This window comes from Micropterus salmoides, unplaced genomic scaffold (assembly GCF_014851395.1).
Source record: "Micropterus salmoides isolate LMB-PRFRI ecotype aquatic unplaced genomic scaffold, ASM1485139v1 Ms_hic_scaffold_11, whole genome shotgun sequence".
NCBI classification, from domain to species: domain Eukaryota; kingdom Metazoa; phylum Chordata; class Actinopteri; order Centrarchiformes; family Centrarchidae; genus Micropterus; species Micropterus salmoides.
In genome coordinates this window covers 5,721,894-5,745,128 of record NW_024040152.1, presented here as the reverse complement: position 1 = coordinate 5,745,128, position 23,235 = coordinate 5,721,894, and the positions used below count along the sequence as shown (strand labels likewise).

The 23,235-nt window shown below is 38.7% G+C and overlaps 2 protein-coding genes across 2 annotated transcripts; both read right to left on the bottom strand.

The window, feature by feature from the left end:
- Positions 1-12,100: 12,100 nt before the first annotated feature.
- Positions 12,101-16,685, bottom strand: LOC119897039 (fucolectin-1-like). The gene is made up of 5 exons (XM_038710569.1): positions 16,622-16,685; positions 15,282-15,567; positions 14,350-14,504; positions 13,589-13,868; positions 12,101-13,392 (listed from the first exon to the last, which is right to left on the bottom strand). The coding sequence occupies exons 1-5, from the start codon at positions 16,683-16,685 to the stop codon at positions 13,242-13,244; spliced, it is 936 nt and encodes a 311-aa protein (XP_038566497.1). The 3' UTR covers positions 12,101-13,241.
- Positions 16,686-16,689: 4 nt separating this feature from the next.
- On the bottom strand, positions 16,690-22,476 carry LOC119898113 (fucolectin-like). The gene is given in 6 exon segments (XM_038712274.1): positions 16,690-16,693; positions 18,744-19,020; positions 20,442-20,542; positions 20,544-20,638; positions 20,640-20,770; positions 22,413-22,476. Coding segments are annotated over 6 exon segments (672 nt in total).
- Between the last annotated feature and the right edge of the window lie 759 nt (positions 22,477-23,235).

Genomic DNA, 23,235 nt, shown 5'->3' with positions numbered 1-23,235 from the left:
TTTTCAGGCTGTCCTTTCTTTTAAAGGTTGACCTCAAGGTATTGAACATATCTGGGTTAGCCACTGCAAGTTCCGCAATTGGAGCCTGAGACACAATGGTATTCTGATCAACCCCAAGCCTTGCATAAGCCTCGGCTTTGCTGATGCGTTCCTTTTTAATCTTTTCCAACACCATGTTGTAGCGGAGGATGGAGTCATCAGGGGTTTTTACTGTAATACAAGAGAAAGTGTTAAAGGTTTAATCCAATGAAATCAAACAGCCTAGTAATAGTGCTCTAATACAGTTACATACAATTTTACTATTGCTTAATCATCAAACAAATATAAACAAAATACCATAGACCTGCAGCAGTTGTAACACATTTTTCTTTTTACAGGTCTCTGTTCTAACTTGGTTTACACAAAAACAACAGACTTGAAATTTGGGTACAAAGGAGCCATACAACTCGTCTTAGGAGAGGGATCACCGCTGCAGTAATGGTGATTTGGTTTTCTTCTGAGATTCACCAAATAAATCAATATTAGGAGCAATCCCAAACCATTTAGCTGGGAGTGGAAATTAAATAATCTGCATTTTCTTTGGCAATTTGCTCTGTCAGAAATAAGAACATGTGATGTACCGTGGAATTGACCAGAGCAAAAAGTGTCGGTGTTAACATTCATTATAGACATACTGCCCAATTGGTGATGGTACAGTGGATAAGACACATGCACACTTTGGTGTGAGAGACCTGGGTTCAATCCCCCACTGTTAACCATCCACCATTGTGTCCCTGAGCAAGACACTTAACCCCTAGTTGCTCCAGAGGCGTGCGACCTCTGATGTATATAGCAATATGTAAGTCGCTTTGGATAAAAGTGTCAGCTAAATTAATAAATGTAATGTTAAAGTAACAACTGTATATATTTGTGTACACATCACTGCATACTGTACCTCTTAGTATCTTGTGCATTTTCTTGGCCTTTTTGGGCTGGGACTTTAACTTCTTCTTGACCTTCTTGGCCTCAGAGGAATCAGAATCAGGCTCAGAATCTGATGACTCAGACGATGAGGAATCTGTTGTATCTGACTCCTGTTTCCTCTTTCCAGGTGCCTGCCGTACAGCTGGTGTAGTAATGGCCACATCTCCCCCTTGTCACTTCTTACTGCAAGAGCTGTGAAAATCAGTCAGATCAAACAGTATAGGAATTATTGACAATGATTATATCTGGCAATGATGTTTTGACAATCAATATTATTAAAGCTGTAATGTCCTCAAATAAGCTTAACCTTCTTTAAGCATCTCCCGCAGGAAATTTCGCTCTTCAGTTAGCATATCAACCCAGTCTTTTAAGGTGGCAATCTCTCTCTTTTGGCCTTCCATGGTTTGCGCAGCCTCCTGTAGAGCTGTCTGCAGAGCGGGTGCTCCTGTAATCAATTAAGACCTCATTATCAGATAGTGTTATGCAGATGTATATTATTTTAAACTATTGAAACTATCCATTTACAGCTTAAAATAGCAAGTGATCATAAAAACACATGAAAAGCAATATTGAAATTACAATCACATATTTCAGCATTTTGTTAAATGTAGTTGAGTGTGAAACATATTCTTACCAGTTTCTTTAGCCTTTTCTGCTGCAGAGGTCTGTGGTTTAGGTTCATGGTTCCCCAAAGGTGGAAACACTGTAAGGTTTCAATGACAGATGAAAAATCAAGATTTTTGCAACAGATGCTGTTAAGTGTACTTTTTAGCAAGTAATGTATGCTAATGTCTAAGCTGAGTGTCAACAGCTTGACAAAACAGCTGTATTTTTACTGTCATGTTTAAAAGTCTTTACCTCTTACAACATCTCCAACAGATGTACTTAGTTCACTGTGTGAGGACCGAGGCACTGGAAATTTTGAATAACGTACAAAATTAGCAACCATTACTATCAAACATTCAACCACCTCTTCTTATCGGATAATGCTGTACATATGTTGAGGATAAACTGAAGATCCAACCACTGTCACAGAGACTATATTGTTCACTATAAAACAAGCCAAATGATGAAGGCTCCTGCATTACATACAACTATTACAATGATGGTCGGAACATTTTCTCAGCCGAATGTTAATTCTTATAAGGGACAGTGTTTTTGTAATTTCTTTGAATATATAATTATGGGTGTTAAAAAACTAAAATACAGTGAATGCCAAAAATGTACACTGGGGCTTGGGGTGAAAAAAAACAGACAAAATGATTTTCTAAATGTACCTTTTTCAGCCTTCTTTGTTCTTAGAGATTTCTTCAGCATAGCTTGTGGATACTGCTTCACTGACAGATCTGGGAGGAAGAATAGACACGTTTAAGAGAAAAATTTCAAAACAGCACTTCATAACCACTGAAAAATCATGTTTTTGGTGAAGGGGAAAAAGAGAGTGCTTTAGGATAAAGTGAACCTAAGCCTACTCAATTAACTAGTACTTACAGTCTATTTTAAGTAATAACATTGCTGATACATTAATTTGTATTACTCCCAACAGAATGTCATCTATACATTTCAACTTTTATATTATCATGGTAAACATGAAGGCATGACTTATTTACTCATTCATTCATTTGGCAGACACTTTTATCAAAGTTTAGGAACAACATACAAGCGTAAATAAAGCATCAATGACTTACAATGCTTATATTGTTCAGATTTGTAGACTAAGATTGCAATGATGTTGTTGTGTATTACTCACTCTCACTCTCACACACACACACACAGGCAATAATGTCAAGTATTTAAATAGTGGGGTTTTGCCCATTAGGATTATTACTATTGTGACTTTCAAAAAAAAGGATATAGGGAGAGAATCCAATCAGTTTTTCTGGTTATTGAATGACTTATGCTTAGCCTACTTCAAAATAGTACGAAACCACCATAGCTAACCTGATGTAACGTTAGCTTGTCTACATTACTAGGTAGACAAGCTACATGTATATGTATGACAAGCTATGCTCAGGATTAATGTTCTGTTAAGTTAGTGAACAAGGTAAAGATAACATAACAATGAGCCTAACCTAAATATTTAAAAGGTTTATTGATCTTAACTAATGGTACCAGGCATTAGAAAGCTGGCAAATAATGTTATTGTTATTGTTATTGTACATTGCGGTCTGGTTCAAGTCGTAAGACTGTAGAAGTTTTTCTCGTTCTCAGCATGATTTCCACATGGAGCTCTGGCCTGGGTTTCCAGTGTGTTGTCAAAGTATGATATTTCCGTCAGAGAAAAGCAGGCTCCATAATAGTTTGTTATCATTAAGGACTTTTATAATGTTTTTGTTTGGAAACAATGATTGATATCTACCAAATCACGTGACGGCGGTGGGTGGTGGGTAACGGTAACAAATGCAATTGCTCCCAGGCAGTGGCATGACCAAAAATTGATCCTTTACGAAAAGCAATTGCTGTCCGCGAGAGCGCGCAACATGTGCGCAAGTTTTACAAAGACATACTTTTGCTATTACCACGGATACACAGGTAATTGTATTTGTATGTATTTGGTTGATACAGATAAAAGCAGCTGTAGATGTAAAGGAACTGGGCCATTAAGTTTTAACATGCTGCGCGCTCCTGTGGACGACATCAGTTTTCGGCGGACGAACACTTTTTGACACACTCAGAGCCACGCTTCCGTAAACACGTTTGTGCGCCAAAGACGCAAGCAGGAGTTACATCTGGTAGTTTAAAATGAAGAGATCTGACGTAAATTCATGCATTTAGCAAATAAAATACTGTCTTTAACGGAGGGAAAGCCAACCAAGAGGAGGACTGTCAAGTTAATTAAATGGCTACAGAAAAAGAAGCTGTTGAAAAACAAAATAAGGTGCAGGTTGTGTCAGAACAAGATGAAGTTAAAGAAGAAAGGCAACTCAGGTGGAAAGTTATGTGCATTAAGTTGTATACCATTTCATAATGAATTTATATTTGCTAAATGCATTTTCTTTTTCTTCTTAGATTTTTTAGTTCATACATAATTATATAAAAAATTCAAAGTAATTTTTTTTGTTTCCTTAAGGGTATGCCGACATAAGAGTCACAGAGGCAAAAAAAACCCACAAAGACAGTCAGATCAGGATCAATCTTTGAGAATTCAAGATGCAGCCTATTTTCATGGATGAAATTTATTTACAGGTAATCCAGATCATACATTCAGATGTAAAGCAATTGTAATATTTTACCTGTACCTTACTGTAGTGCCATACAAAACACAAACTTCATATATATATATACAGATTTGGAATGCTTTGGAACTCACTAAATAGCATGAGCAGTAAAATTATGATGCAGTGAATAGTGATTCTCTCTGACCAATCAGCAGTCTGCCGTGTTTTCACGTCACATTTTAGTATTGCCTCAGATCACTTGGAACCTCAACGGAGGTGATACGGAAAAAAGTACCTGGAAGCAGGTACAGGTACTACTTTTACACAATGGAAAACTGAAAAAAGTCGAGGCGAGTCGAGCTGGTACTGTGAAGTGGAAAAGGGGCTTTAGGCTCAGGCTAAATTACTTAATTCTGATTTCTTATATGAAGTTATAGGTGAATTTAAGTGTTGGATGTTAACAACGTATGTTGTTTTTACAGTATGCTCGCGGGAGAATATCCAACACCTGGAGGCGCAAAAAGTGGGTTTTTGGCATGCTTGGCATGAAAGAAAAGCATCGAAGACCTATTCTGAGGTTGGTCAAGAAGAGGTCCCGCCGCCATCTGATTCCATTAGTGGTGAAGCATGTGCGCCCTGGGACCTTAATCCTTAGTGATGAGTGGAGGGCATATAGGGGTGCTCTCACCAATTTGGGCTACAGGCATTTCACTGTGAATCATTCCAGGTGGTTTGTTGATCCTGTTAGTGGAGCTCACACTCAGCACTTGGAGAGGGTATGGTTAACATACAAATCAACAATTTGGCGATTGAGGGGAAACCGAAATGCCAAGCTTTTGAAAGCATCTTGCAGTCATAGAACGGACCTACTGGCTTGGTAACAAGCACAAGAGAGGAACACTTTTTTCTTCACGTTTATTGAAGGACATTCGGCTCCAGTTTCCCTGTTAACTGTAACTAATTTCATGTAAGGCAGCTATCCTAAAGAAAAAGGATGATGGATCCTTACTAGATATTTATAAAAACTAAGCAGGTAGTTTGGATGTGCTATGTACTGCCATGTGTTTATGCAGCCATGTGTTTGTGCCATTGATTTCTTTAGTTATTGGGTTTTTTTTTCCAAGTCTTGCTGCATTAAATAGCTCATAGTCCACATCAGTAGCATTTTGACTTTAAAAGTCAGCTCCTTACCTCAAAAGAAGATACCAGGCTGTTTGTGAAACATTTTTTCAGCATATTTTGTAAAACCTTTAACACAGACATTTGTTGTAAATATTTATTTGGTTACAAATAAACTTACAGGACACTTAGTTTATTTCACATACTTTATTTTAGTTGACTATACAGAAGCATCTTTTGGAACGCACACCATTAGTTACTTTTGGATTGTCATTTTGTTATAATTCTTGTTTCTGAGCTTACCAGTGTTGGATGCCACACCCAGGAGAGATCCAGGAAGTCTGCTGGCTTAAAGGGTTGGTGCTCGGAGCAGGAGCAGCTTTATAGGACACTACCACTGCTTGCTATGTCTGGGGGGTGGCTTTATTCTCTCCTTAAATATTTTGGGGTTTATATTTATATTATATTAGAGTATTTTTGAGTTAAGGTTAAGTAAATGTACATTTCTTTTGGAATAAGTTTTTACATAAGTTTTGTTGTGTTTTAGTTATGATGTAGTGTTGTTGTTGTTGTTAGTCTTCCCCTGTGTGTCAAAACTGGTCTGATCAGCCAATATATAAGTCCCCTTTGTTTGTTGTATAGGAGGTCAGTTGTCTCTTATGTTCAGAGCTTTAGTTATTGTTTGTTTATTTGACATCTTTTATGGGCCCAAAACTTTATCTTTTGTTGTAATGATTTTTTGGTAAATAAAACCCTTTTGCTTTAAATTTCCCTCTTGACTCCTCATGCCTAACTGCCTGGTCCCTCACATACATGCACAAAATTCCTTATCTGGTTTACCAGGCTACCAAATTGCTGTTGATATCACTTCCTTGTACTGTTTTAAGAATAAATAAAGCAAAGATTATCAAAGTAATTTTGTGTCTACAGTACATTGTGTGTATACGTTTGAACTTTGATGTTCATATTCATGTAATTTCAGGATTATGCTATCATTTATAACACATTGTTCATCAGTGTTTCAAAAGGAACAATTCACCACTTTAGTTTAGTTTAGGGGCCACAAGCACGATGAAGTCATGGGAAGGTAATGCTTAGTTAATGATGACCAAGGTGTTTGGATGCCAACAGAAAAGCAGTGCTATGTGTTGTGATTTTCCACTTTTGGGGTCTGCCAGTTTACCTGCAGGCTACTAGACATGAACATGCTTATTAACTCAGAGATCATGATATATATGAGACACAAATCTCACTTTAATTGATATACTCTTCAAGGTAATGTGGATTCTTTTAATAATTTAAGTCCTACATGCATGAATTCATGCTTTATCCTGCAGGAATTCACAATGACTCCTGTACTATAATTTTTAACTGTACCCACAATGGATATTTAAGACCAGTTTTTTTTCACGAACAAAGAAAACATCATGATCATGCTTAATAAATCATAATTCATGATCATGTACTCATCTTAGTTAATGTTTTAATTAATGTGTTGTTCATCCATGAAGTCATGAATGAAAGACTGTGAACTCCTGCTAGTTCCTGATTATTTATGATATATTAATGCATGAAGTAATGCATGAATTCATGATAATTCATGTACCTTTACTGTAAGTCTATAACCCCAAACCCTATCCAAGACTATCTATTACTAATTTGACGATACTGAGGGGGGTTTATGTTTTGGTATCAGTTTTAATAATCTTTTTCACAGAAAGTATTTTGACATGTTATGAAAAACCTTTCTGTCTCTTTCAACAAATTGTAGTACTATGAATGTCTTTTAGGATAGACAGTCTGAAAATGTGTTATCTCTATATTTAAACTTTTAAGCTTTTCAACCTTCGGGTGTGATAGTTCGGAACAAATATAAATACTTTTGATTTCTGGTTGGACAATGCGTCTTACAACTTAGTTCTAGCATAATCTAATCTTATTTACAGTAATATTATTATGTGTAATGTACAGGGTGTCAAAACGGAAAACCACAGTCTTCTTGTTTGTCTATATATTTTTTCTCTCAGCTAGCAACTAGTTGATGATTAAAGTGGAACATCTAGTTGCTAAAAACCAGATATTTTTCTAAGTCATGGACACCAAACAAAGCTAAAAGGAGATGAAGGTTAAATGTGCTTCATCAAGCAAACACAAAATGACTCCAAAAGCTTGTTTTGGAGTTCTTCTTCCACCTAGTGGTAAAATGTATTAATGCAGCTCAAACCATGTAACTGCTGTCTCTAATGATGTAAGTGAAACATAAACTGTGATTAAGACATGGGTCTGTCCAAGAGAATCATGTAATCAGCTGCAATGTGAAATGGCCTTGTTATTAATCTTAAACGTCCTCAGACCTAATCCAGTCTGGAGCCATACACCTCCACCTCACACAAGCTCAGATATTCAGTTCTTCCAGGATTGACTATGTTAACATAGCGACCATCCATTCCGTTACATGGGAAGTTTGCGGTGAAACCTCCAGTGATGCTTGAGATCACAGCACACCTAGCAGAAGAAGAAATTACTTTGTTAACTCATCGAATAGTCAGTTTAATAAATGGGCTTCCTCCACGGCGCCCTCCCAGCTCCTCCTCGCCTCACCACCTGTGCCTCACCTGCCCCTCGGCCCTCCGTGCCCGCGTCCCCCGGCGTCCACCTCTCCTCCCTCACCTCTTCCCTAGCCCCCTCCGTGAACCCTCAATAAAACCTCCTTCCCTCTGAGCGTTGCGTTTGAGTCCTTTCTGTCCCGTCTCCTAACACCTCTCCTGAAAAAGCCCAACCTTGATCCGGATGTTTTAGCCAACTATAGACCTATATCTAACCTTCCATCTCTCTCCTGATCCTGGCAGTTGCTAAACAGCTGTGTGACTTTCTACAGAGAAATAGTTTATTTGAGGATTTTCAGTCAGGATTTAGAACTCATCATAGCACAGAGACAGCACTGGTGAAAATTACTAACGACCTCCTTAGTGCATCAGACAAAGGACTTGTCTCTGTACTGGTTTTATTAGATCTTAGTGGTGCATTTGACACCATTGATCATCAGATCCTATTGCAGAGACTGGAACATTTCATTGGCATTAAAGGAACCGCTCTAAGCTAGTTTAAGTCCTATTTATCAGATCGATTTCAGTTTGTACATGCTAACGATGAATCCTCCATGCACGCCAAAGTTAGTCATGCAGTTCCACAAGGATCTGCGCTCAGACCAATCCTCTTCACTTTATATATGCTTCCTTTAGGAAATATTCCATAAGCTTTCATTGTTATGCAGATGATACTCAGTTATATCTATCGATTATACCAGATGAAACTCATCAGTTAGCTAAACTTCAAATGTGCCTTCAGGATGTTAAAACCTGGATGACCTGTAATTTTCTAATGTTAAACTAAGATAAAACTGAAGTTATTGCTCTGGGGCCTAAGCACCTCCGTGACGCATTATCTAAAGATATAGTTTCCCTTGTTGGCATCGCCCTGGCCTCCAGCACCACTGTGAGGAATCTTGGAGTTATTTTTGATCAGGACATGTCGTTTAAGTCTCACATTAAGCAAATTTCAAGGACGGCCTTTTTTCACCTACCTAATATTGCGAAAATCAGGAACATCCTGTCTAAAAATGATGCAGAAAAACTAGTCCATGCATTTGTTACTTCTAGGCTGGATTACTGCAATTCCTTATTATCAGGATGCTCGAAGTCCATTAAGGCTCTTCAGCTGATTCAGAATGCTACAGCACGTGTTCTGACAGGAACCAGGAAAAGAGATCACATTTCTCCTGTTTTAGCTTCTTTGCATTGGCTTCCAGTAAAATCCAGAATAGAATGTAAAATCCTTCTTTTCACCTACAAAGCTCTTAATGGTCAGGCACCATCTTAAAGAGCACATAGTACCTTACTACCCCACCAGAGCACTGCGCTCCCAGAGAGCAGGGTTACTTGTGGTTCCTAGAGTCTCCAAAAGTACAATTGGAGCCAGAGCGTTCAGTTATCAAGCTCCTCTCCTGTGGAACCAGGTTCCAGTTTGGGTTCAGGAGGAAGACACCATCTCCACATTTAAGAGTAGGCTTAAGACTTTCCTCTTTGATAAAGCTTATAGTTAGGGCTGGCTCAAGTGAGTCCTGAACCATCCCTTAGTTATGCTGCTATAGACCTAGACTGCCAGGGGATTTCCCATGATGCACTGAGCTCCTCTCTCCTCTTCTTTCTCTCCCTCTCTATGCAACCTCATAAATTAATGCATGTTACTAACTCGACTTCTTCCCTTTCCGGTAGTCTTGTGCTTTCTCGTCCCTCTCCTCTCTCCTCCTATCACTTCCTGCAGGTGTTTCTGGCTCTGGAGCTGTGGAGTCTGGATCTGTGGTTGCGAGTCACCTGTTGCCCCCGTGTTCCTGCTTAAAAGGAAGTTTTTCTTTGCCTCTGTCGCCTAGTGCTGCTCTTGGTGGGAACTGTTGGGTTTCTGTAAATATCATCACAGAGTACGGTCTAGACCTGCTCTTTTATGAAAAGCACTCAGAGATAACTGTTGTTGTGATTTGGCACTATATAAATAAAAGTGAATTGAATTGAACTGAATTGACAGTCATGTTTATCACTCTGTTGCATCCCCTCGTCTGTAAGCATCTGGGAACTGAGGAGACTAACTGATGTAATCTTGAAAGTGGAATGTTTTCCCATTTTTGCTTGATGTAGGATTTCAGTTTGGGGTCTCCTTTGTCGTATTTTACGTTTCATAAAGCACCAAACATTTTCAATGGGTGACAAGTCGGGACTGCAGGCAGGCCATTTTAGCCCCCAGATTATTTTACTAATACGTGCAAAATGTGATTTGGCATTGTCTTGCTGAACTAACCAAGTCTGTCTGTCTGGTGCCTTCACAAATGTGCGGGTTACCCATGCCATGTGCACTAATGCGCCGCCATACCGTCACTGATGCTAGCATATCAACTGTACTCTGATAACAAGCCAGACCGCCCCTCTCCTCTTAAGCCTGGAGGATGCTGTGCCCATGAATTCCAAACAGAATTTCTAAATTTGACTCATCAGGCCTCAGGACAGTATTTCCACTTCTCAGTCCATCTTAAGCTCAGGCCCACAGAAGGCCGCAGTGTTTCTGGATCTGGTTTATATACCATTTCCACTTTGCATGGTAGAGTTTCAACTTGCATTTGTGGATGCAGCAACAAATGGTTTTTGAAAGTGTTCCTCAGCCCATACAGTGTGATGTCCACTACAGAATCATGTCTGTTTTTGATGTAGTGCTGTCTGAAGACCCAAGGGTCACGGCCATCCAATGTGTTTTGCGGCATTGACCCTTGAATACAGAGATTGCTTTTAATGATATTGTGTACTGTAGACAATAAAATCCCCAGATTCTTAAATTGTTGCACTCTTTTCCAGCTCAGTCTTTCGAAAAATGGTAAACCCCTCCCCATCTTTACTTGAGAAAGACTCAGCCTCTCTGGGATGTTCCTTTATACCTAAACATCATCTGACCACAGGAGATAGTCTTCAACCCGATGCAAGTTACCGACCATGAGCCGGTGGTCATTAAAAACCAGGAAGTAACTCAGGTGTCCTCAGACAAATATTTAGGTGTCCACATTGACAGTCTTCTTTGCTGGAATACACATGTTGACAACCTGTGTGACAAATTGCAGCAGAGGCTTTATTTTTTAAGGTGTCTCAGGTTGTATGGTGTGAGCAGTCAGATCATGATGATTTCCTACCATGCAATCTTAGAGAGTGTCATCAGATATGGAATTACTGCATGGTTCAGTTAAGTTGAAAAACAAGCTTGCTTGAGGACAGACTGAGCCTCTACAGAGCCTGTATGATCAGGCAGTTATGAAACAGGCTAGGAAAATTAAATCAAACCCTCAACATCCCCTCTTCCCTGAATATGAAACCAAAGGAAGAAGACTCCGTGTACCAAAATGCAAATCCAGTCATCTAAAATTACCATTTGTGCCAGCCTCCATTAAGCTGTTGAACAATGTAAAATAGTGTTGTGTGCAATAAACATGTGAGCACTACAGCACTTTACTTGTGATCTCGGTGCAATAGGGCAACGTGCAATAAACATACTAGCACCTTAGCAACCCACTTTGCACAAAGTTCAGTTCAATTCAGCAATGTGCAATAACCACACTTGCACTTTAATCCATGGAACTATGTTGTGAACATTGTCCTTTTTCTTCTGTGTTCATATTTTCCTCTAGTGAAGTACAACATGTCGATGCTTCTCAGGTTCTTGTTGATGTGTTTTGTGAAGTGTGATGTCTTTTGTGATGTTTTTTATGAATCAACACTGCACTGTGCCCAAGCAGAATTTCCCTTTGGGGACAATAACCTAACCTAACCTTTTGCCAGTTCACATAATTAAATGTGAGATGTTCAGCTGTGTGTTTTCTTTTCAGTGTTTTGTTGCCACTATCCAAACTGTTGAAATGTGTTGCTAGCGTAGACTGTATATAAAAAGGTTGCCAGTCTTAAATTTAAAAAAGGGGCATATCATTTTCCAAAAACAATAACATTTCTAACTTTCAACATTTGATAAGTTATCTTTGTGCTATTTTCAATTAAAAATGGGATCTCAATGTTTTGCACATCATCACATTTTGTTTGTATTTGCACTGCAGTGTGCCTTTTTTGGAAATGTGGGTTGCAGAAAACAATAACATTTTAACGAAGTTTATATTGTATACAGGTGCAAAGTTATAAATATGATTTACTTGAAAAAGCTTTCAGAACTGAAAATATTACATAACTTGTAATACCTCTCAAACTATGTCAAGAAATGATCAGCATTTATACTGTGTTCAGGCACTATAATATTAGGTCTCCCCCTCTCTATGATGGCCGACTTTTCACCCTGCCTTCAGGTATGGTTGATCTGAATAAATATAAATACTTTTGATTTCTGACGTAGTTGGACGTCTTACAAAATCGTTCTCATGTAGCATAACCCATTTACAGTAAAATTATTCAATTAATCAATCAATCTAACTTTATTTACATAGCACATTTTGTGCTTAAATGCAATGCAAGGTGCTTGACAGCAAAAATAAAATACAACAAACAAATAAATATGTAAATAACTAATAGGTTCATTTAAGGGATAAAATAAATAGAAATCAAACGCAAAAAGATCAAATATGAACAGAAGTATATATATGAAAATAAACAAACATCAAATAAAGGATTGATATCACAAGCAAGCACAAACAAAATCATTAGGACAGAAGGAGACAATTATGTGTAATGTCCAGGGTGTCTTTCATAGTGACAAAAACACAGACAATCATCACCAACATAGCTCTTTTTTTACACAAATGTATGGTTCATTTCTTAGCTCCTATCAAGACAGGCTGCTTTCAGTGAAAACCCACTGTATGCTACCAGCACAAAGCAGAAGTCAAAGTTAGCAGCTAAGCTGATGATCAAAGTGGAACATCTGGTAGCTAAAGAACCAGATATTCTTCTAAGTGGTGGATGCCATACCAGAGGTGAAAGGAGACAGGTTGGATCAGGCTGACATAAAACGACTCCAAATGAGTCATTCTTTCACCTAGTGGTAAAATGTATTAATGCAACTTTAATATATGCTTTAAGCCAGTGGTTTTTCACGTCAAGGACTGCTAAACTGCCACAAATTAGACCACTGACCCCCATTTGATGAGATTTTGTCCCAGGATTGCCCATCTGATAGGATTTGGGCTTTTTGAAGTTTTATTACAGAAAGTGTATGAAACCCATCATCAAAATAGTCATACGTTCTGTCACTGTGTTACTCATGGATGGAATTATAGTGAAAATAAGGGTTAGGGTACCTAACCCTATATGATTCCCCTTTTAGCTGGGAACTGGCTGTGACCTCCTCAAAGACCCCTGGTGACCCCCAGTGAAGCATAAGCTATGACAACGTGGGTCTGTACAAGAGAATCATGTAATCAGCTGCAATGTGAAATGGCCTTATTATAAATCTTAAAAATCCTCAGACCTAATCCAGTCTGGAGCCATACACCTCCACCTCACACAAGCTCAGATACTCAGCTCTTCCAGGAATGACTATGTTAACAAAGCGACCATCCATTCCGTTACATGGGAAGTTTGCGGTGAAACCTCCAGTGATGCTTGAGATCACAGCACACCTAGTAGAAGAAGAAATGACTTTGTTAACTCATCGAATAGTCAATTTAATAAATGGATTGTTAAATGGAAGTTGCTGCTAAGTGTCTTTTTTTTTCACTCAGCATAAATGTGTTCCTCCAAACTAACCCAATGACAGATATACATTAGTCACAAGCTATTGTTACAGTAGTATTTTAATGAATGACTGTAAAGTACCTGGGATTGTTGTTGCCATTGTTGTCAAGAGAATCTCCAATTCGGATCTCAGCCCTATTAAGTCGTAAGGAAAAATTTTTGTAGTTGGTTATTTTAACAGAAAACACTTTATGGGTTTTGCCCAGGTCCAGTCGCCACCAGGGGTTTAATTCTTTGCTTGTGTGAGTACAAGAGCCCTGTTTCCAGTTGCTGGCACGGTTGCCATCTATGGCATTATATGGAATGCCTATAGAATGCAGTGACGACTGTGTAGCTTTTCCTTGGAGTGCCAGATTCTCCCCTGAACAAAGGACACAATTGCAAACATCAGCACTGACCATGATGCACTTTGCAGAAAACAAAGTGGCCTCGATGTGCGTTTGTCTTGAACCTATTTGCACATTGTGGCCCTTTCCAGTAGTAAGAGGGATACAGTAGAAGCTAGCAGTAGTAAATGTTTAAATTCTGTTGAATGAATAACAAATTTGCTTAACTTTTTTGGAAACTATCCAGAATCCCAGTAACTTTTGAGATACTGTTTTGTCTTATACATATTGTCTTATAATTTACCCATAACATTTTAAAATAAACCAACCAAATGTCAAGACACATTTAGCTCAAAAAGATACCAATTTGTAATGGAGACATCCAATAATAACAGAATGGGAATGTTTTCTTCATTCAAATGAATTCAAACTCTGGTGTGAGTAACTATGGTTGTATAGAAAATGAGGCAGCTGCATCTCATAGAAAATCACATCAGCCACATAATCAATTCTCACCGGTTGGGGCACGGTACCCATAGACTTCAACTTCGCAGAGTGTAAGGTACTTTCCTGAACCAGGTACAATCACAGTCACATAACGTCCCTCCACCAATGTGGTGAAAGCCATTTTTAAAGATCTGCCTGCTGGAATATGGGAAATCACACCAACCCTAAACAAAATAGAGAGAGAGAGCAGTGCGTCAATTTGTTTTGTACTGGCAGTACTTGAAAGGTATACAGCAATATAAAGTAAGAAACAATACCAATCCTTTGGCCACTCTGCCAGCAAACTGAGATTAAAAACTTACATTAAATTCATTATATAAGATTCTCACCCTTTTGTTTTAAATTAAAGATGGTTCCAGTGTACAAACTCTGCTTCTTGCGTTGCAACATGTTGTCAAGGTAAACAACAAACAGCTGATGAGAAGAAACTGTTTCATAGGTACAGCAGTAGTTTTTTAATTGTGACTAATTTTAAAATTTGGAATGATCACATACACATAGACCATCTGCACTACAGGTGTCCTGTTACTCTGTCTGTTTAAGGAAATTAATAGACATATGCCAGTCAGTCAAAATTGATCATTCTGTGTGGTCAAAACCTACAGTTTAAAATAAACAGGTTTGATTCTTTTTCTTCTTCTGCAAACTATGAAAACATGAGGATGAAATATAAATTATGTGATGCTATACATGAGCACAGTGCTCAAACTAATAGTCTATACTACCCAGAAACCTACAGGCAAATGCTGGATGTCTTATAGTTATCTGGAGGTGAGCTACATTGCCTGAAATAAGGACCACCTTTGCTAAAATCATAAAAAACAAATGCCGTTTTATGGAATGCAATGTTAACCTTCACGGAAGAAGAGCAGTGGCACAGTGTCACGATCTGGGTGGCTTATGTGTGATAAATAATTTTATAAGTCATAACGTTCACTTACACTGGGTTTGCAGCACCATTGTCTTGTAAAGAGTTGCCGATGTGAATCTCTGCCCCGTTGAGCCTTTCAGGACAGCAGTCTCCTCTGTTGGTGATGATGACAGAAGTGACAATGTAGGACTCCAGCAGGTCCACTCTCCACCAGGGGTTGGTCTGTCCAATAGTGTGGGTGCATGATCCAGCTGGGTAGTTAGAATTACGGTTTCCATCAATAGCATTGTAGGCAGATCCCAATGCGTGCTCTAAACTGTTTGACTGGGTCGCTTTTCCACGCAAGGCCACGTTTTCTATGAACAAGACAGTTGAAATACACGTTGGCATGGAAAATGGAAAAATGAGGCAGCTGAAACAACTTAGAAACACAACAGTGATGATATGGAAAACTTGTTGGCACACAGTTGCCTATTATTTCCACATCCTTCAGTTACACAGCAATATTATCATTCATTTGGAGCTGTGTGTTTCTGTCCAAAGCTCTGTTTTTGGTCCCTATCAGCTCCTGTGGAAAATATCTGGCTCTGTACCTGCTCAATTCTCCACTATGTTTACCAGCTAGTCTCTAACTGTGTCTGCCTGCTGAGAGATGTTTCACAACAGCTGCCTGCTGTGGCTGAAAACGGCTCTATGAACGCCATGACAGTGAACCAGAACAGTGATATTGTGGGCCAGACAGCTAAACAATGAGCTGAAACTCACTATAAAGCTCCATAAAGCTGAGCGAAGCTACAGATTCAGATGATAATTGTCTGTAGGTTCATCATTACGAGGAACTCTTTCACAATGTTACCTTGTTGTCACACTTTTGTGTATACATTATTATTATAGAAAATATTGATTTTAGCTTCGTAAGCGTAAACGTCTCAACCAATAAGTTGCTTATAGTTCATCTTTTACCTTAGCATATAATCAGTTAAAGGTTTTCACTCCGTACATAATTCCTGCTTCATATCGCACAGTGATGGCCACATGTCCAACAACAGTCACGTTGACTACACTACACAAATAACTAAACATGACTGTTTGATTTGTATCATACCTCAATTTACCATCTCTAAGTGACTACATGCGGTGACCCTACATTATTACTACCCACAACCTTTTGTGACCTCCACCAGCTTTTTATTATTTCATTTAATCCCAACTAGAAAGCACCAGAAATGTTTTTGCAACCCTGTTAAAAACACCCCACCAGACATGTTTTATTGTAAAGCATACATCAGTCTGCACAGTCAAGGTTAAACATCCAGATGAAGTAACAATGAGCAGAACACATTTGTAAGTGAAGGGGGACTTTAATGTTTTTTAAGAAAGATATCACAGATACCGCTGGATCACACTTACGATAGGTGTAAGCTGAGCATGTCCCCAGAAGGAGCTGCAAAAGCAGGATCGAGCTGTGTTTCATTGTTCTAGCTGAGACAGAGAATAGAGTCAACATTAGATTTACACTGCATAAATAAGCATTGTCAACATTATTAATGTATGATATTTATCCCAGACATACAACAATCTATGTTCCAGACATTAGAGATCCGAAGTGCATAAAAATGAACTCACTATTGTAACTGACTGACCGGTGGGTAATAAAAAAACAACATGTGTGTGTAGCCTTAACAATCGGAAATCAAAATAAGCCCCCAAACTGTCTATTTAAAAGCATGATTATTCAACTAAAACCACATACCTTGGCTTGCAAAATAAACTCAGAAGAAGATGAGGAGCCTCTGTTTGCTCTGTGTTGATGAATATGATTTGATGTGAACCACACAGGGACATTTATGTGCACATCTTATCATGGCCCATGCTGTTGTTTATTAATGATTTACCACAGGAGATTCTTTTTCCTTTTATGTAGATAAGGCTCATCAAGCAGATCAGTGATCTGCGACTTTTTATGATGTTTTTCAGTTCGATTTTGTCTGGCACTAGCCTTGTAAATTCACTGTTCAATACTTTATTGCCACATCTACTATGTCCTAAGAAGTGTGTTTGGCCATGTGCGGCCATAAAAACAGGGTGCAGGACAATAGAAGTGAAAAAAGAAATTCAAAAACCACAATATAGCAGCTCATTGAGAAAAGTGTGAAATGTATTAAAATAAACAGAACTTAGTTAAACACCTCAATTGATGCAGACTGCAAACAGCAGCTGCATACAGTAAATTATATTCTGGCACCAAGAAGTTAAGAGGCTTCAAAGAATGAGGAAAATTCTGTATTTCTCTGAGTTTGTGTCTCATGTCAGACAGAAGAGCAGATGAGTACCAGTGAGTTTTAAGTTTGTGCATACAATTTTGTCCAACTGCTTTTTCTCTTGGTCTGTGGTGACCAGGCTGTCTTACCAGGTATCTTGGTTTGCCTCATGAATAAAAGACTCTTAATAATCCTGTGTTGATGATGGAGATGATTTTGTCCACTTCAGAGAAGAGGAGATGGCATAAACCTGCTGCGGCTATAGCTGACCAAGCATAGAGCACAAAAACCAAACATCTCCAACAAACAAAGCAGCACTCTCACCAATACAGTAAATGTAACATTCTTTGTATATCAGAGCAATATTGCTATCTTTTCGAGTTACATTACAACGTTACTTGAGTGAACATTGCAACAATATAAATATCCAATTTTACTATGTGTTTTCCTTTTATAGACTATAGCCTTTCACAAGGTGGTGAACCAAAAGTTTTATGTTTCAGAAATCAGTTTTAATAAGCTTTTCACAGATATTTTAGCATGTCACTGTAGGAGAAACTTTTCTGTATCTTTCAACCAAGTGCAGCACTGTGAATGTCTTCCAGGATAGACAGTCTGAAAAGTTTTATCTCCATATTTAAATGATATTGGGTCTCCCCCCTCTCTATGATGGCCGTGTTTTCACCCTGCCTTTGGGTATAGTTGATTGGAACAAATATAAATACTTGTGTCTAGCATAATCCATTTACAGTAAAATGATTAGATCAATCAATCATTCAAACTTAAATTTATAGAGCACATTTCATCCTTGAATGCAACTGCTTAACAGCAAAAAGAGAGTCCTCAGTAGTAACATAAAGTAGTAGTAGTAACAACAAACAAACAAAATGTGTAAATAACTATAAGTTCATTAAAGGACTAAAAATAAATAGAAATCAAACCCAAAAAGATAAGATAGGAACAGATGTGTACATATTCAAATAAAGGATTAAAATATATATATATAAATCACGTGCAACAAAATCATTAGGACAGAAGGAGACAATTATATGTAATGTACACACCTTTCTTCTTGAAGACGAAATTATTTTGTTAACTCACCGAATGGTCAGTTGAATTAACTGATATGAAATGACAGTTATGCCCAACCTATATTCCTTGATTTTTTAAACTGAGCATAAATGTGTTTCTCCAAACCAAATCAATGAGGGATATATAATAATCACAAACTAAATGTTATAGTAGTATTTTAATTAATAACTGAAAAATACCTGGGATTGTTGTTGCCATTGTTTTCAAGAGAATCTCCAATTCGGATCTCAGCTCCATTAAGTCGTAAATAAGATAAGTAGTTGGTTATGTTAACAGAAAACACTTTATGGGTTTTGCCCAGGTCCAGTCGCCACCAGGGGTTGAATTCGCTCGTTGTGTGAGTACAAGAGCCCTGGGCCCAGTTGCTGGCACGATTCCCATCTATGGCATTATTTGCAACACCTGTAGAATGCAGTGACGACTGTGTGGCTTTTCCTTGGAGTGCCAGATTCTCTCCTGAACAAAGGACACAATTGCAAACATCAGCACTGACACCTAGTTTCCCCTGATGCACTTTGCAGAAAACAAAGTGGCCCCAATATGTGATTTATTTGCAGTGGTAATAGGAAACAGTAAAAGATGGTGAGGTTATGGAAAGTTGGATCAGCACTGCAAAATTTAAAGAATGCACCAGCAGAAAGCTGTAGTTAATGTATAAATTGTTTTGTATGTTAGTGTTACACCAGGCCTAGGGGAAATCTGAGCACAACATAAAAATGTGTTCCCCACTTTTCCCACTCCCAGGAAGTGCCAGTACATCAACTGATGCAGTCCAAAACAGAGACTGTTGAACAATTATTGTAAGCATTGTGAGTTCAGGTGTGATGGAGACTGATGAAAACTTAACATAGCATGGTTTATTGATCCCTGCCGAGGAGATACAGTGTCAGCATACAACATGTAAACACATCACATGCCAACACCTAAGTATAACATCTTTAGGTCCTAGCTTTTTTGTTTCTGTCTTCCCCCTAGTGCCTGTAGATTTCCCTTTTAGGTCATCTTTAACTGGTCTTAACCTAGACTCCAATGCAACGTCATATTGGAATCTATTTCAATCCATTCCAGTTGTACTCTAATCTGTGGAGTCAGTACGTTCTTGTAGACATCCTAGTGAGATTCCCAGAAAACACAGATATCTGCTAGCCTGACGCCTGAGCTGCTGTCTTTATCAGTCTAACTGTTGTCTCCCTAAGAAGGACATGAGGGAAATAACTAGAGCTGGAAGGTCAGTGAACACTTGTGGGGTCAGCTAATGACTCCAAGCTTGACCTGTCTTACCTTATACTGTTACATCAATTAAGCCCACTAAGAACATTCTTCAATATAGATGAATTTATTCACTAACCTGAGAAACATAGATGTTGGGGAGAGCATAGCCAAAATAAAGAAACAATTCATATTATTACAAACGAACTTGCCTAACAGAATAAAGAACAAAAGAAAATACAGGCCGCTTACCGCTAACTCCCCCTTCAAGGGTTTCCATGACCACACTTTAAAGTTTGTTTTTAACTCTTGTCTTACATTCTGTACAAATCTTGGTTCATCACAAACTAACTTAGCAATACTCACACCCACTCTTCTTTTAAGCTGTCAAAATTAAACATCCGACTGGGCAATGGCGCATCTCACTGTATTGCAAATTAGACTTGAGATGCATTTGCTCAAATAGATACCATTGTGCAAAGGTGAGATCTATCAGTAGCAAGAAATACCAGAACGTGCATTTTCCCTATTAGGTTAAAAATCCAAACAAATGTGATTGAACTTCTGGAGTTGTTAGCTGTATAGAAAATGAGGCAGCATCATCTAGAAAATCACATCTTCTGTTCCTTCAGCGTCATACTTAATTACATAATAGTTCAAATTCTCACCGGTTGGGGCACGGTACCCATAGACTTCCACTTCGCAGAGTGTAAGGACCTTTCCTGAACCAGGTAAAGCCACGGTCACATAACGTCCCTCCACAAGTCTGCCTTTCAGGACAGCAGTCTCCTCTGTTGGTGATAATGACAGAAGTGACAATATAGGGTTCCAGCAGGTCCACTCTCCACCATGGGTTGGTCTGTCTGTTCAACTGTGTGGGTGCATGATCCAGCTGGGTAGTTAGATTCACGGTTTCCATCAATAGCATTGTAGGCAGATCCCAATGCGTGCTCTAAACGGTTTGACTGGGTCGCTTTTCCACGCAAGGCCACATTTTCTATGAACAAGACAGTTGAAATACACATTAAAATGTATAATAGAAAAATTAAGCAGCTGAAACAAGTTATGAACACAACAATGATGATATGGCGAGGTTAGATACTTGAAGCTTAAATAAATTTCTCAACCAATAAATTGCTGATAGTTCATCTATTTCCATAGTCAAGTTTTCACTCAGTGCATAAATGTCCTGCTGAAGATGTTTAATAGACAACTTCACTGACTGTGAACAGACGTGATTGAGATGTTTGGCCGCGCAAGGCCACGTTTTCTGCGAATACATACAAATGTAGCAGAGATTACCGCACAGCGATTGTCATTTGACTAACAAAGGTTGGTCACCTTGACATACACAAATAACTAAACATAACATATTCTGTTTGTTTTATTATAATTTAAGATGAGCACAGAGAAACTTTCCCCCTTCAGCACATGAACATGAAAACAGTCTTCTACTGTAAAACATGAATCATTCTGCACAGTGAAGCTCAAACATCCAAGTGACCAAGAACATGTAAACTCAGCACTTTGGGTTTAAATGCAACACTCTGCAACTGGATATTGGACTTCCTCACAAACAGACCCCATTCAGTTCGGATTGGCAGACACACCTCCTCCACCTTAACTCAACACCGGAGCCTCCCAGGGCTGTGTGCTCAGCCCCCTCCTGTTCACACTATAAACCCGTGCCTGCATCCTCCAACATGGAGAGAACTCTGTTGTGAAGTTTACGGATGACACCACCGTCATCCAGCCAGATTTCAAACAACGATGAGACTTCATATCTGGAAGAAATTCATAAACTTATAGAGTGGTGCTAAGAGAACAACTCACAACTCAACGTCAGCAAAACCAAGGAGCTGATCATTGATTATAGGAAGAAGGAGATAAAGACACACTCCTGTCTACATCAGCGGTGCTGAGGTGGAGCAGGTGAACAGTTTCAAGTTCCTGGGAATCAGCATCACAGAGAACCTGACGTGGTCATCTCACATCTCCATGCTGGTGAAAAAAGCTCAGAAACGACTGGATTTCTTGGAAGCTTAAGAAGGCCAAATTCCCACACCAAGTTCTTGTCAGCTTTTACAGGGGAGCAATAGAAAGCATCCTGACTGGAAACATCACAAACTGGCATGGGATGTGCACGGTCCAGGACCGGAGGGCTCTGCAGCGGGTGATTAAAACTGCTCAGAAGATCATTGGTACCCATCTCCCGAGCATCAGTGATATCTGTGAGGTGAGGTTCCTACGCAGAGCCCGAAGGATACTGAAGGACATTACCCATTACCCCATAGCCACAGCCTGTTCACCCTGCTGCCTTCTGGGAAGAGACATAGAAGTTTCTGCTGCCGCACCACCAGACTGTAGAGCAGCTTTCCCCCCAAGCTATCAGACTCTTAAACTCTAATCAACCTCAGCACTGCTCCATTGATTATTGTTTATTTCTGTTTACCATTTTTTATAATTTCTTCAGTATTAATGTATATTGTCTGCTATATAGGGAGTTACAAAACTCAATTTCACTCTATAAATTGTTGTATTGTGACAATAAACCTACCTACCTATGTAAATGTTTGAGTGGAGTGAGACTTTAATGTTTTATAACAAAGATATCATAGTTACAGCCAGATCACACTTACGATAGGAATAAGCCGAGCACGTCCCCAGAAGGAGCTGCAAAAGCAGGATTGAACTCTGTTTCATTGTTCTGGTTAAGGCAGAGAATAGAGTCAACAATAGATTTACATTGAAGAAATAAGCATTGTCAACATTATTACTGTGTGAAATTTATGCCAGACATACAACAATCTGTGTTTCAGAAGTTATATGTCCAAAGTGCATAAAAATGAACTCAATTAATATAAATAAATGACAAACTACGTGTGTGTTACATGTCTGTAACTGTCAAAAATAAATGAACCCACAACAACAACCACATACCTCGACTTGCAAAATAATAATAATAATAATCCTTATTTGTAGAGCACTTGTCAAAAACAAGTTACAAAGTGCTTTAACAAGTGTAAAGAATAATACAAAAAAACAAGATAAGAGCATGAAAAATTAATATAAAATTAGTAAAATACAATAAAATAAAAGGGATAAAATAAAGTCAAATAAGATCGGGAAAGGCTCTCCTATAAAAGTATGTTTTAAGAAGGGACTTAAAACAGTTCACTGACTCAGCCGACCTGATTTCCTCGGGCAGGCTGTTCCAGAGCCTCGGGGCCCTGACAGCAAACGCTCTGTCCCCTTTAGTTTTCAGTCGAGACTCTGGAACAGACAACAGACCTCTGCCCGAGGATCTCAAGGTACGTGCTGGTGCATATGGGACTAAAAGTACAGAAATATAACAAGGCGAGAGGCCATGAAGAGCTTTAAAAGTGATCAATAGAATTTTAAAGTCAATTCTAAAACATACTGGGAGCCAGTGTAATGAAGCTAAAATAGGAGTAATGTGGT

Bases quoted from the DNA above. Each gene is read 5' to 3' on its own strand.
- LOC119897039 (XM_038710569.1), bottom strand. From the start codon at position 16,685: ATGAAACACAGCTCGATCCTGCTTTTGCAGCTCCTTCTGGGGACATGC. The intron at 14,505-15,281 runs GTAAGTGAACGT...TATTTTGTTTAG, and splicing joins AATGGTGCTGCAAACCCAGT to GGTTGGTGTGATTTCCCATA. The intron at 13,393-13,588 runs GTACTTTACAGT...TTCTTCTACTAG, and splicing joins AATGGCAACAACAATCCCAG to GTGTGCTGTGATCTCAAGCA.